General features: G+C 43.2%; 1 protein-coding gene across 1 annotated transcript in view; it reads right to left on the reverse strand.

Annotated features, from left to right (window-relative positions):
* Positions 1 to 268: 268 nt before the first annotated feature.
* Positions 269 to 15,427, reverse strand: part of NGLY1 (N-glycanase 1) — a 28,416-nt gene continuing 13,257 nt past the window's right edge. Inside the window, 7 exon segments of the mRNA XM_080974781.1 lie at positions 269 to 1,194; positions 4,155 to 4,332; positions 5,288 to 5,473; positions 7,974 to 8,138; positions 12,334 to 12,444; positions 13,285 to 13,430; positions 13,777 to 13,898. Coding sequence (XP_080830907.1) covers positions 1,022 to 1,194; positions 4,155 to 4,332; positions 5,288 to 5,473; positions 7,974 to 8,138; positions 12,334 to 12,444; positions 13,285 to 13,430; positions 13,777 to 13,898 — 1,081 coding nt within the window. The 3' untranslated portion in view covers positions 269 to 1,021.

Here is a 15,427-nt window from a genome sequence, read left to right on the forward strand (position 1 = left end):
TGACATGAAGTGCTTCTGCACTCAATTAATTTTATAGGCATTTTGGTACATACATACATGGGGGCCTAGATTGTCATGTCTCAAGCTGACCCAAGACAGCATTTCTTGAGTGACTACAAGCAACGTAACAGAAGTAGCAGCTTTACAAAAACTGGGTAAATCCAAATTTATACAGTACAAGGTATGCAAAAAGATGTTTTTTATTTATCAAAACTCCATCCTTTGAGGTAACCTAATGTATCTTTTAAAATCGGAGGCCAGAACAGGATTTCAGGGACACAATACCTTTATTTTTTCCAACCAAGCTCCAAAAGATTTAGTTCTAGTATATCTATATATATAAAATTTCATCTGGGGAGATTTAAGGAGGACTTAACAGCCATCAAAATTAGCTCTTTTGTCTACAAAGTTTCAATTCTGAAAGCCTAATAAATTCAAGCAAAAATTATATCAGGAGCTAGTAATCATTCTGCAGTTCCATAATCTTACTTCAATATTAGGAATGCAATAAATTGTCTATTATAAAATTATGAGCAAACAGATGACATAAAACAACATGAGGCATTTTTAACAAATTCCAAAATCCAAAGTTGAAAGAAGCGAAAATCTTCATTCAGTTGTAATAAAAAAAACCAATCACCTTTCAGTATAGATTGAACATAAGAAAATATTAATTTTCAATTATATGCAACCTAAGAGTATGCATGTTTATTCAGAGGTAACTCCTACTTTGTTCAATGGAGTTTACTTTCAAGTAAATGTGCACAGAATTGCAGACTTAATTTCTCTTGCCTTTTAAATGCAAAGTGATGCATCTTTTCCCTTTGATATGTAACTATTTGGTGCTAATTTTCAAGGATTTATTTTTTACATTAACAAAATTTGTTTCTTCTCAACAGTCATAAGAAAGATACAATGTTTTAGACAAGACGTCTTCACGTAGTTCATATATTTCTTTTATATTTTGTGCCAGAAGTCCTTGCTTGATACAGATGTCTTCTGTAAATATCTATCTAGATATTCAAAGATCACTGAATTTTAAAATGATCTCAAAACAATCCTCAGCCTCATTTAAACTTTGCCTAAACAGCTGTGTGTGTTGCCATGCAATATCACCATCCCCTCCACTTAGTTCAGCTTCCAAGATAACATCTGTTACGTTGGAAATACCAGGATAAGAATGAAGACTTTTATCTACAAAGAAGGGAAAGACAAAAAAGTTTTTGTTAAAAAAGTAATATGCATTAAATACCAATAAAAAAACATTAATTTTAGAAGGATAGTGTTAAAGAAACACTGCAAATTAGTTTTCGTTTAATGACAATTGTATGGACCATTGTCAAAATTAATTTATTATTCATAGGTTTTTTTAAGCTTTATCTGCTTCAGGAAAAATCCCAAGACACAAGCTTATTGAATGTTAGTATTTAAACTGACTTAGGACTTCTCTTCTTTGCCCCCTCCCCCCCAGGTCACAGTCATATGTAATGTACATCTGATCTGCACTGTAAACATCTGGAAATTGGTGTCTCTGTTGTTGTTTTAATCATGCCAAAAATTATTCCAGATTGGTGGAGATGGGTTAGATGGGCCTACACTGTCTCCAGGACAGAAAGCAATTCAGAAAATGCAAAACAAGCACATTTAAAGGAATACGGTCATGCCGCTTTAATGTGCAATCATGCAAAGGATTTAAGGGGGGTGAAGAGAAATATGAAACCAAACAATGCCCATATATCCTTGGAGGGGAGGGGGTTAAGCAGAGAGCAGAAGAGGGTCAAAAAGGGTTCTGAAGGGGAAATCTCATTTGTTCATTCAGTTGCTGCAGTTCCAGCTAGGGCTGTTTTAACATTGTGATTTATCAGCAGCTACATATTGTGATGTACTGATACATCATGATGCCTGAAATTGCCCAGTCCCACTCATGCCCACTCCTCCCTCTACAAGGCCCAGCCACTGCGAGGGGCGATCGCTGAGAAGGCGGTGCTTTAAAATCGCTGGGGAGGATCTGCCTGCCTAGCCACTGCCAGGGACAATAATACTAGGCGAAAAATACCCAGAGCAATCAGTGCATGTCTTCTGGTCCTCACCCTCACATCATCATCCCTGCCACTTCCACCACCATCAGGCCCCTTCCTTGCCTCTTTCTCATTGAATACCGCACACACAAACCTCAATAACACCACCCCCTGCCCCTGCAAGGACCCAGAGAAATTTTCAGGCGAGAAGAAAAATATTTCCCCCCCAACAAATGCTGGAGAAGGATGCTGCAGGAGCAAGTCAGGAATCTGAGCCTATGGGACTCCACCAGGTTTCATAGACATGCTTCATTGGAGAGTGACGAGGTGAAAGAGTGTTGGGTGTGGTGTTTGTGTCGTGTAGGCAGCTGCTAGAAGGACTGATTGCCTCTGCTGTTATTATTTCATTGTTATTTTGCAATATGCCCTTCTCTCCCCACTCCCACTGAAAGGAAGTAGTTTTGGGAAGCAGCAGACCTAGCGATTTGAGCTGGGCAAGATAAGAGGAGCTGTTCCCAGACTATTACTTAGGTCAGCTGGTCATAACACAAAAAAGTATATTTCTAAGTGGCCTGGGCACTTTGCCCCCCCCCTCTTTCTCCCTCTCGCTCCTTCCCTCCCTCCCTAGGTTGCTATCGTATCTCTTCCTGGGTTCCTCCTTCAGCCTCCTTTGTAGTTTTCACTTGCAAAGAAAACAAACCCTGAACAGATGTTTCTCTGAGCGTGGGATCCTGGCATTGCATGCTCCTTCCGAGTTGTCGCCCCTTGCAGTGGCTGGGCTGTGGAGGATGGGGATGGGCAGGAGAAGTGACCAGGAGGAAGGGAGGAAGAAGGAAGGATGCAGCCCGTTTGCGAAGGAAGCAAGGCAGGCTTCCCTGGCTATACATTACAGGCTCAAAGATGTTATTGCAATGTGCTCTTCACACCGGTTTCAAACCGTTTATTGATATATCACACAGCATTGGTTCCAACCACAGCTTTCAATGATGCTTCGCCAATGGCAGGAGACCAAAAGTTCTCCTGCCTCAGAATAATCCAATGTATGCAGCCAAATTCAAGATTCACGTCTAATAAAGACCCAAAACAAGCAAACCTATGGGCCAAAACCACAGGAGAGATGAACAAGGCAGTCTATAATGGGTGCCTTATCTAAGTCCCGTTTGCAGGTAACGAGATGAAATCAGCTTAATAGCTTCTATGGAACGGGTAGCAGATTATATTGTTTGTCAGGTCTGTCATCTATATAAGCAAGGAAGGGGAACCTCTGGCCAGTGGATGTGGATCTCAGGTTTTCCGTTTGGCCCATGAGGCCTTTTTCTTGGCTTCTGAGCTAGCTGCGACGAGAGGGTTGTCTCTTCTTCACAACCAGAACAGAAGTACAGCAAATTGGCTGGCAGGGACCCAGTCTAGATTGGGAACCCAGGAGATGGAAAAGGGGCTTTAAATGGTTTGGCCCTTGCTGTGGGGTCCAGATCCTGATTGTGCTCGTGCACCTGCAACTTGCATTGAGGGGAAAATTAAAGCAAATACTATGCAAATGACAGAAGTGTGTGGGGAGATGGATCTGCTGGGATATGGCCATGAGCACATTTGAGGGAATGCAGCCCTTGATGGGAGAGTGGAGCAAGGGAGGTTCACTCCCCAATATGCAACAAAGAGCAGCTCAGAATTGTATACGTTCCTTTTTTCAATCCACAAAATCTAGAAAAAACAGTAGCATCCTATAGATGCTTGATTGAACTTGGCTCCCACTGCATTCAATGGTGCTCACTCCCAAGTAAGTGGCTTTAGGATTAAAGCTTTGGGATGCAATATTACCCCCACCTGCCTTAAGAGTAAGCCCCACTGAGAACAGCAGGGTTTACTTCTGAGGAAAGATGGGCAGGATTGTACTGTAAGAAACACCTGAAGTTCAATTTCAGCCAGTTACTTTACTGGTGACCTTGGGCCAGCTATTATCACTCAGTCTCCCGTCTGTAAAATGGAACCGATGGCTTACTTTGCATGGCTGTAATGAATAAGCATTATTAACAGTATAAGATAATACATAGTTAAAAGAATAGACGTAAATTAATCTTAATTGCTCTTGCTTTGTTTGCAAGTGCACTTTCAAAAAATGAGGAATTTCACACTTGCCTCCGTTTACATCAACTACAGTGTTGCCAGATCGCAGCATCCACCTTACTTTTCCACTCTGAAATGTCTGGCTGCTCGTTTTGACTGAAATGCTGTCAATTTTTAGCCCAACTGAGCCACACTCAAACTTCCAGCAGATGTAACCAGATAATGATCCTTCTTTTCGAGCTAAATAAACCTATTTAGAAACAAAATGCATACATGAAACACTAAAAAAAACTTATATTTGTTAAAGCTACAATCTTGTAAAGCAAAACCTAAGAACTGTAAGTATGCAGCTGATGACAATTCTATGTATGTTAATTCAATGTACACCCCACTGAGCTCAATGAGAGTTACTCCCTAGCTAGCAAGTGTGTTTAGGCAAAACGGGACTTATTTTGGAGCAAACATACATTACTGGACTGAATTTGTAACAGCAATTATGAATAGCTCAATTTATTACTGAAACATACATAATAATACTACTTTGCAGAATTCTCATACATCATGTTGATTTTATTGTGGAACTGATTTGCTGTTTATGCCCAATGCTAAAAATGTTGTCTTCTTCATATTGTAATCTGCCAGTCTCCTTTCCTTGGGTATGTGAGCTTATATGTTCCAACTGTTATTTAGATTCTTTAGAAATGAAAATGAGCTTGGCAGGACCTTCATTAATGCAAGGTGACTGACATACTTTGGTGCTTTGCAGATGGGGAAGTAACACTTTGGATTAGGAAATTCTACCTACTCATGTGCAATGAAGAAAAAAGATATACTGTAAAGACCCTTTTGTGAAGCTGAAAAATTAATTTTCTGGAAAGGCAGGATTTCTTTTTTTACAGGCAGCTCTTGTATCAGTCCACCTTTGAATGGGAAATGTCAGACTTAAGGTTTAATATCTGAACAGATATTTGTTATCTTCAGCCAACTCTACCATCCTGCCTTGAAAGACACACTGCTTTTTATTCCCAGCTACTCTGGTCATCTGGCAATCTTATCTGAAGCTGGACATTAATATTTACCAACTCAAGCTGAACACCCAAAAATCCACAAAGCAAAAAACAAAACAAAAAACCTTGCAGCTTCAAGATGATTACACTTAGAACGAATAAGTTTTATAAAATAACTTTCCTTGGTACAATACTCACCATTTTCCAGTCTGATTCAACCTTTCTCCACATAGAGTCCATCCTCCATACTCCTTTTTCCCATCCACTAATCTTTTCATTATTATTGGATATCCGTGTGTAACAATCTTCTACTATATTGTACCTAAGGTGGAGAAGCTTAGAGGCCTTCTCTTTTTCAGTTGGAATAAAAATTATTTCTTTGCTCTATTATGACCAAAGGTACAAATTAGGTTTTCATTAGATATTTATTAGTCACCAAATTACTTATAATAAATATATGCCACAGACACATGCACACACACACATTTATACAAGTATATTCTAGGGCGACTTCAGAGATACAGTGGTACCTCGTGTTATGGACAGGATCCATTCCGGAAGCCCATCCATAATGTGAAAAGCCCGCAACTCGAAGTGCCGTGTCTGTACAGATGCGCAGGGTGATTTGGTGCTTCGCGCATGCGCAAGCAATGAAACTCAGAAGTAACCCATTCCGGTACTTCTGGGTTGCCGTGGGACACAAGACGAAAACACACAACCTGAAGCGGACGTAACATGAGGTATGACTGTATCTCTGAAGACTGATCACCAGAGTCCACCCATTATCATATTTCCTATTATTCAGTGTACTTTCCCCTTAACCTCATCCTGATCAATCTAACGGGGAAGGCCAAAATAACCAGCAAAATGATGCCAGGGTCAAAGAAACAACCACACGAGAAATGACTTGTTGCCAGGCGAATTCCCGACACAATTTGAGTTCTTGCCCAGGGAAAAATAAGAAGGTTGTGGAAGCAATCTTCTTGCCTGATTTACCATCTTCAGAAACCAACAAGGCGGTTTGGCTTAGTAATGGAGCAAACCTAGTTTATCTTCTCCCAGAACTGTCACATGTTAGCAGCTGTTCTCGTGGGCCACCTCAAGTGAGGGAGAAGAGGAAGCAATGACTCCTCCATTGCTTCAGCAGGGTATTGGACTTCTTTCCAGAACTGTCCCCTCCGTACATGAGATCATTATGTAACAACATGACAAAATTGATACCATTTTCCATTACACCCCTCTTTCCTCCCCATTCCTTTCTTTCTCTTGAATCGTATACCTTAGATGGTACACCACTGTTTTAAACTGCAAGAGGGTTTGGTCAGTAAAACTATACAAAGTGTATGTAGTGAAAATAAATGAACAGACCCAAAACCCTCTGAGTAATACAGTGGAACCTTGGTTCTAGAACTTAATCCGTTCCAGGAGTCCGTCCGACTCCTGAAATGGTTCAAAAATCAAGGCGCGGCTTCCGATTGGCTGCAGGAGCTTCCTGCACTCAAGCGGAAGCCACATCAGACATTCGGCTTCCAAAAAACGTTCGAAAACAGGAACATTTCCTTCCAGGTTTTTGGTGTTCGGGAGCCAAAACGTTCGAATACCAAGGCATTCAAGAACCAAAGTATGACTGTAACTGTATCACTTCTATATCCTATGCAGCAGTCAACACTAGACGTTGAATAGGAGGAGGTAGAATGCAACATTAGCAGGGTAAATTGTCTTGTCTAGGATAGTTTTGCTATGCCTAAATTGTGAAAGGGGGGCTCTGGAGATACCAGGGGGCATACGAAGGAATCAGAGACATACATATACATTGGTATCTAATCTTCAGAAAGTCAATGACATTAAGGTGCAAGAGAAACATGCCAAGGGCCATTGGGAGACTGCGCCTCTGCCTCTCAGAAATGGCATGATGGCAAGGAGGAGATGGATCTGCCCCCATCCATCAGCCAGGATGGACAGACAAGTTGTCCTAGGACTGCAGAGTTGAAGGGCAGATTACTCTGGTCCCATCCCTCAGGCAAGTGACTAACAGCTGTGGGCTCTATGCGTTTGGGCTATATGTGTGCAATTACTATCTATTTTTAGTTGCCTTGGGGACAATTCAATCAAAAAGCGGGATTGAGCTCTTGTAGAAGGTCCAGCTCTGAGGGCCTTCTGGCGGTTCCCTCACTGTGAGAAGTGAGGGAACAGGGAACCAGGCAGAGGGCCTTCTCAGTAGTGGCACCTACCCTGTGGAACGCCCTTCCATCAGATGTCAAGGAAATAAACAACTATCTGACTTTTAGAAGACATCTGAAGGCAACCCTGTTTAGGGAAGTTTTTAATGTTTGATGTTTTATCGTGTTTTTAATATTCTGTTGGGAGTTACCCAGAGTGGCTGGGAAACCCAGCCAGATGGATGGGGTAAAAATAATAAAGTAGTAGTAGTAGTAGTAGTAGTAGTAGTAGTAGGACAATACCCTGCTATACAATGATAAAATGCCATCATTAATCCTTCAGTCAACGGATTAAAACCAAAAACCTAGCACTTTTGCTTTGATGTCCACAAAACAAATCTATTTTGATTGCCCGGAACAGATGTAATTGGGACAGCTGACAACAAATTTTGGAGTGAATTATTACTTTTATCCTAACAAGTTACCTGCTTTACTTTCGATTGCTTCCATCTATATATAGATCAGTGGGCGTTCGGGTTCTTCTTGTTCTCAATAATGGCTAAAACAAATATTACTATCACTACATTGAAATCAATAGGACAAGTAACTCATGGCTAATTACAGCATGATTAAATTTCTCTGGACTGGGGCCCTAAAGTCAATAAGCTGCAACTGGACCATAAACTAAGAATTCTAAAATGATCACCAATCGATGCATTAAATACCTCCAAAGCAATTTCACCTCTGGCGACTCTCCAAGCCACTGATCCCGATACCCTTCCGCCAAGTTCTCCCGGCTTAGGGGTTTTAGGAGAAATGAACTCAACAAGCTCCACAATTATTCTTTCTAAGAGCTCCCTTCTCCTTCCTTCTGTCAAAGACTGCTGTCTCTGTGATTTCAGAAAGCAATGATAAAAAAATAAAATTAATTTCAACTGTATTACCACTCTCCCTGGTGTAACAATTTTTTAAAAATGCAAATCATTTATTTCAATACAATCTCTCTGAATGTCAGAAACCACTGCAGATGGGCCAGATAACCATGGTACATGTAAAATTGTATTATTGCATTGTTTGAACATAAAGGCAACAGGAAAGTAGGTTGAAACCTTTTCCACACTGCTTTGGACCAGTATCAAATCTTTATAATTTACTTGGAAATTAACTTTTGGATTTACAGGGTTTGTATATCTTTTTCAAACTCACTGCGTTTTGCTGAGCTCTAACATTTTATTACATACGAGAGAAAATTCAAGGAAGGAGAATGCCTGGATCAATTATTTTGTTCCACATAATTTACTGTCCTGGTAGCACTGGTCTTGATACGGTGATTAACCTAATGCATAAGTGGAAAGGTGATAGATGCCCAAATGAAGGACACTTTTTCCCTGCAGAGCCTCACACATTAAACTGAAAGGCCTAATTCAGTCACAATTCATGTAAGCCTCGAACAATTCTACTCATATATGGCAGAGATAGCCCCTTCAATGTATAATTCAGAAAGAGTTGAAAGCAATAGTATAGAAACAACAAAATATTTGGAAGGTGTGTTTGCTTTTGCTGTTGTTGCTGATAATCCTACAAAACAAAACATCCATTTCTTTTATGGGCAGAGCCAGGGTCTGCAACCTCCCTGTGGAACGCCCTCCCATCAGAAGTCAAGGAGATAAAGAACTAGACAACTTTTAGAAGACATCTGAAAGCAGCCCTGTATCCAGAAGTTTTTAATGTTTGACGTTTCATTATGTTTTATATGTGTTGGAAGCTGCCCAGAATGGCAACCCAGCCAGATGGCTGGGCTATAATTAAAAAAAATATTATTATTGTTACAACCTAAGACAGCTGCCAGGATACAGGGTCCCAACACGTTGCACCTACGTTGACTCTTGCCCGATGTTGGTTGCTCCCATTCACCTCTGCCCCTCGTAAGGTTTCCTGAGCAGCATCAGGAAGTTAGGAAATGCCGTTTTCAAATTGTTGCAATTTCCCAGAGTGACACTACATTGTGGGGCACTGTGAGAATGTTAAAATACCAAGTGGTTCATAGGCACCTGCCACAGATTGCAGTGGTGAGGCAGGCACAGCTAGTAAGGTAAGGTAAAGGACCCCTGGACAGTTAAGTCCAGTCAAAGGCGACTATGGGGTTGCGGCGCTCATCTCACTTTCAGGCTGAGGGAGCCGGCGTTTGTCCACAGACAGCTTTCTGGGTCATGTGACCAGCATGACTAAACCACTTCTGACACAACGGGACACCGTGACGGAAACCAGAGCGCACGGAAATGCAGTTTACCTTCCCGCCACAGCGGTACCTATTTATCTACTTGCACTGCCGTGCTTTTGAACTGCTAGGTTGGCAGAAGCTGGGACAGAGCAGCGGGAGCTCACCCCATCGCGGGGATTCGAACCGCTGACCTTCTGCTCAGCAAGCCCAAGAGGTTCAGTGGTTTAGACCACAGCGCCACCTGCATCCCAACTGGCTAGTAAGCCACCTGAAACCACCTCACAACTGGCACAGGCCTTGGAAAGAGAACTGTAAAACGAGACTCAACGTGGCAGTTTTGAACCAAGCACTTTCAGTGTAATAATAATAAAAACTGTAACTGTTTTAAAACAGCGATGGACTTTTTTTTGGTAGAAAATATGCCACTAGCCAAAACCAAAATTTCAGAGAGCATTATTCCAGCATGCTCAACTGTACATATGCAGATCCTTCAAATGGATGTGCTTAGGGTGGCAGAAGAAAGCCTGGAAGATTGCAGGCCTGACTAGTTGCAGGTGCTGTTCTGCCAACAACTCTTGCTGCCTGCTTTCCTGGTGTCACAAGCATTGCTGGGCAATATATGTTTTTCAACATCATTATGTATCAGCAGCTAGATACTATGATATGCTGATATATCACGACATCTGACTCTGGAATGTATTTTGGCTGCTTCTTCCTCTCCACCTTAGGGGAAGAAGCAGCAGCCAAGACAGTTCGTCCAGCCCTACGAAGCCCTGATCCTGCTCCAGCTCACGCGAGCCAGAGGGGCAGGGGACATCCTCAAAGGTGCAAGCAGCAGGTAGATGGAGCCCGAGAAGGTGCGTGCTTGCAGCCTTCTCAGGCTCTGCCTGCCTGCGCCTTTCCCGCCTGCAGGCCATTTGAACTGGCGCAATGCATTGCCAGCTGAACACCATACCAGTTTCAGACAATTTATCAATGTATCACCCAGTTCTAGTCACAAGCTGATACTGATATGGCAAAGGTCCAACGCCATGATTTTATTGTCTTGTAACAGAGCCTAGGTCTTGCCGATCAGAAGGTTGGCAGTTCAAATCCCCACGACGGGGTGAGCTCCCGTTGCTCTGTCCCTGCTCCTGCCAATCTAGCAGTTCGAAAGCATGTCAAAGTGCAAGTAGATAAATAGGTACCGCTCTGGCGGGAAGGCCAACGGCATTTCCGTGTGCTGCTCTGGTTCGCCAGAAGCGGCTTAGTCATGCTGGCCACATGACCCGGAAGCTGTACGCCAGCTCCCTCAGCCAATAAAGCGAGATGAGCGCCGCAACCCCAGAGTCGGTCACGACTGGACCTAATGGTCAGGGGTCCCTTTACCTTTACTGGTCATTCCAACCACATAAAAAGTCATTTCCCCCCAAAACAATAATAAAAAAACAGAAACAAAATTTCACAACACGTTGCCCTCTATTAACAACTTTGAACTGCGGGGGCCACTAGGGGGCGCATTGGAAGATGGCTGACAATACCATCTCTCCGACCCACACGGGGTAATTAAGAGGCTGTTATGGGAGTAGGCAGCCTCCCTTGTTGCCCCAAGGAAATGGGGAACACTGCCCTTGCCTGCTGTGCCCATAAATCACCCCCTAATTCGAAAGAAGGGGGTGAGGGCCCTAGGCAGAATGCCCCCGTGTGGACCTCGGCTCTCCTGGATGCTGTCTCTGATCGCGCACTAGTTGCAGCAATTTGGAATAATTAATTACAAAAGAAGCAAATGCACATATTTCAAGTGAAGAAGGGGAGTGAAGTCTGCTAATTTAAGTGACCTCTGCGAAAGACGACGACGGGCTGGAGAAACAGGAATATTTTACGATGAAGATACACCAAAGGCGGGGTATGTTGACAACAGGGCTGAATGGGGGGGGGGGCGGAAACCTTTTTTACTTTCCTTCTATGTGATTTACAAGAACCCCTCCTCATTAGAATCGTCGGTTGAACTGACCCAAGCAGGATGATTAAGGTCTGTGTGGAGATAAACTTTAACCAAAAGTATGCTTTATGGAGACCGAGAAGCAATAAGAGCTTTTGGGAATGGCGCAGCAATTAATTCGGAGTCACCATCTTGCCAAAGGATTTATAGCCGGGAGGAAGAATGGACTTGTTTTCAGACTGCATTCCTAGTGAATCTCCTCAGAGGTTTTGAGAAAGGAGGCAGATTGGTGAATATTAATGACGCTAAGACTGTTTTGATGTATGGAAGTGATGGTATATGGAAAACGTCTGGATATGGCTACTGGATAAAAAAAAAAATATCCACGCAGGATTACAAACTGTTCTAACCAGCTTGCAGAGACTATCAGAGGTCACAAAGAGAAAGGAAAAATATATGAAAATAACAACAAGAGATGTGGAAAAATATTAAGAAAGGACTGGATAGTACTGTGAACATCATAAGGTTAGATTTGTGGACATTAAAACAGCAGTAAGAAGCAAGAAGTTGATTGGATCCCTTCGGAACTTGAAATATGGGTACCCTCAACAAAAATTTAAAATTCGGCTGTGTAATTTGGAATTTATGTAATTTGGTTTGATTTGATGTGATTGGTCGGTTAATAAAAAATTATTCTTAAAAAAAACCCAACAACTTTGAACTGCAACATGGGAGACATTCCGGACATTGTAGATTTGTCTTGGCCTAGTGCATGTAACATGTTTCGTTCTGTAGTTGTGTGATTTGTGCTTATATTGTATTGTGATGGCCGTTGGCTATAAACAACAAAAATCTATTGATTGACTGAGTCCCCGATTCAAGGGCAGCTTACGTTGCAATACTTGTGCAATTTTAACCAGCCTGCTAAGATAAAGCGACCTACCACTTTATTAAGGTTATTGATGGTTTCTCGTAGAACTGCTTCTTTGACCTGGGTCCTCCGTGGGAGCAGGTCCTCATGCTTACAAGAGTAGCGCCAGGTGACATCAACAACCTGAAAAGCATGTGTTGAAAAAGAAGAGGGGGGTAAATTACGAAGTATTACATACAGGATTTGATTTTTTTATTATATGCATATCCCATCTCCCCTCTCCCTGCTCCAAAGATGTCAAGATGGAGGCATACAGGGCTCTCTGCATCTGCATATTATAAAAAAAACTGCGAAGTAGCTTCCTGAGAGCTGGTGAGGGCCGCAAGCGAGCTTCATGGCTGAATGGAGATTTCAACCCTAGTCTTCCAGGGCTTAGTTTGACCTTCTAGGTACAGACACGGGTGGTGCTGTGGTCTAAACTACTGAGCCTCTTGGGCTTGCTGATTGGAAGGTCGACAGTTTGAATCCCCACGATGCGGTGAGCTGCTGTTGCTCTTCCTCAGCTCCTTCCAACCTAGCAGTTCGAAAGCATGCCATTGCAAGTAGATAAATAGGTACCACTGTGGTGGGAAGGTAAACAGCGTTTTCGTGCGCTCTGGTTTCCGTCACAGTTGCACCAGAAGCGGTTTAGTCATGCTGGCCACATGACCCAGAAAGCTGCCTGTGGACAAATGCCGGGTCCCTCAGCCTGAAAGCGAGATGAGCGTCGCAACCCCATAGTTGCCTTTGACTGGACTGAACTGTCCAGAGGTCCCTTTATCTTTTAGTCTGACCTTCCAACCAGCACACCACACTGGCTATGAAGTAGCTCAAAGTTTCACTCACTGCAATATCAGAACTACTCCAGGAAAGAGTTCCTCTTTCCTTTGTCAAGGAATGATCGAACTGCTTTAAAAATGCTTAAAAGTAAAACTTTCCCTTGTGAGCATTGCCTTTATTTCAAACCCACATTGCCTCCCCTACCTCATCTTTAGAAAATGCAATAATGTAGGAGAGCTTTTTCCCCCAGCCCATCTCATAGAGGAGGGGTTTGTCGCAGACGTTTTCACAAGGGTCACAGTGAAGCCACCTCTGCTGGGATGAGGAATAAACTTCGGTCCACACATGATCTGCAGGAGAGGAAAGCCAGAGGAAAGAAACCAACATTGTAAAGGCACCTCTTCCATCTCAGGAAACTATAAGAGTTTGGATTTGATATCCCTCTTTATCACTACCCTAAGGAGTCTCAAAGCGGCTAACATTCTCCATTCCCTTCCTCCCCCACAGCAAACACTCTGTGAGGTGAGTGAGGCTGAGAGACTTCAGAGAAGTGTGACTAGCCCAAGGTCACCCTGAGGAGCGGGGAAGCGAACCCGGTTCACCAGATTACGAGTCTATCGCTCTTAATCACTACACCACACTGGCTCACTACAGAGAGAGAGAGAGAGAGAGAGAGAGAGAGAGTTGTAACGATACCTGTTGCGTCCCAAATATATCTTGCTTCAAAGCCCACAGCTCTGCAGAAGAGGGTGAAGCAGTTGGACCATTCTCCGCAACGGCCACGCCTAGTTTCCAGAAGTTTCTCGGGATTGTTGTACCTGTGCACATTTTTTATTTTAAAAAAACGGGGGGTTGCTGTCATTGCCACGAATACCTAAAATCATTATCATAAGCTACCAACATTTTGAAATGCTACATTATTAAAATACGCCAGTTAAATAATTCCCTCCCAAGAACTCCCTCACACAGTGGTCGTGGGTCTTGAATTTGCCCCCCCCCCCATCATTTTTGCATCAAAAATGTAAACCATCATTTTAATTTGTGGAACCACCTAGAGTGCAGTGACATTGAAGCAATATACAAATGTAATAAATAAAGAGGTAATATATAGGCTTCTTCCATGATCTAGCCCCTGCTTTAAATCCCCCAATCCCTACCTGCTATCAAACTAAGTACTGTATTTTTCTGTGTATAACACCCCCTCCCCCGTGTATAAGACACCTCCTATTTTGGGGGACTCAAAATTAAGAAAATGGGGGGAGATTGCCCCCGTGTATAAGACTAGCCCCCTATTAAACATTAGGTAAAGGTAAAGGTACCCCTGCCCGTACGGGCCAGTCTTGCCAGACTCTAGGGTTGTGCGCTCATCTCACTCTAGAGGCCGGGAGCCAGCGCTGTCCGCAGACACTTCCGGGTCACGTGGCCAGCGTGACCCGCTGCATCTGGCGAGCCAGCGCAGCACACGGAACGCCGTTTACCTTCCCGCTGGTAAGCGGTCCCTATTTATCTACTTGCACCCGGAGGTGCTTTCGAACTGCTAGGTTGGCAGGCGCTGGGACCAAATGACGGGAGTGCACCCCGCCGTGGGGATTTGAACCGCCGACCATGCGATCGGCAAGTGCTAGGTGCTGAGGTTTTACCCACAGCGCCACCCGCGTCCCTTTTAAACATTATATTTTAGTAAAAAACCCTAGTCTTATACATGGAAAAGTACTGTAACTGCTGAACAAGGACATCCCATCTTACAACCTCTGCTGAAAGCACAGCCAACAGAATTCACTTTGGTATGTTGATATTTTGCATTTATTCAGACTACAGGCGGTTTAATCCCAACTGCCGCCTGCAAATTTCTGAAACATGGGATATCTGAATGGCGACAGTGCTTCTGAACCTATTTTGTAATGGGTGGTTGAACCTCCGGTCAGCCCTCTGTTTCTGATCTACAGCTCCCATCATTCCTGGACATTAGCCAGGCTTGCTGGGGATCATGGGAGTTGTAGTACAGCAACATCTAGAAGGGCCAAAGGTTCTACAACTACCATCACTCATGGTCATTGTTTAAGCTGGCTGGGCTTGAAGGGAGTTGTGTGACAAATCCATTCTTCTATGCTACCTGTCAGCAAAACAGAAAGCAGGACTAAGAGTATTTTCATGGTACTGCTTCAAATGTCACTATTGTTCTCACGTGCTATATAAGGGATTTGCCAATAAATAAGTGAAAAAGTGGCTTCCAAAAACATACAGTGGAACCTTGGTTCTCGAACTTAATCCGTTCTGGGAGGCCGGTTGACTCCCAAAACCGTGTGAAAAACCGAGGCGCGGCTTCCTATTGGCTGCAGGAGCTTTC

The sequence above is a fragment of the Podarcis pityusensis genome, assembly GCF_964106645.2.
Source record: "Podarcis pityusensis genome assembly, chromosome: 12".
NCBI classification, from domain to species: Eukaryota; Metazoa; Chordata; class Lepidosauria; order Squamata; family Lacertidae; genus Podarcis; species Podarcis pityusensis.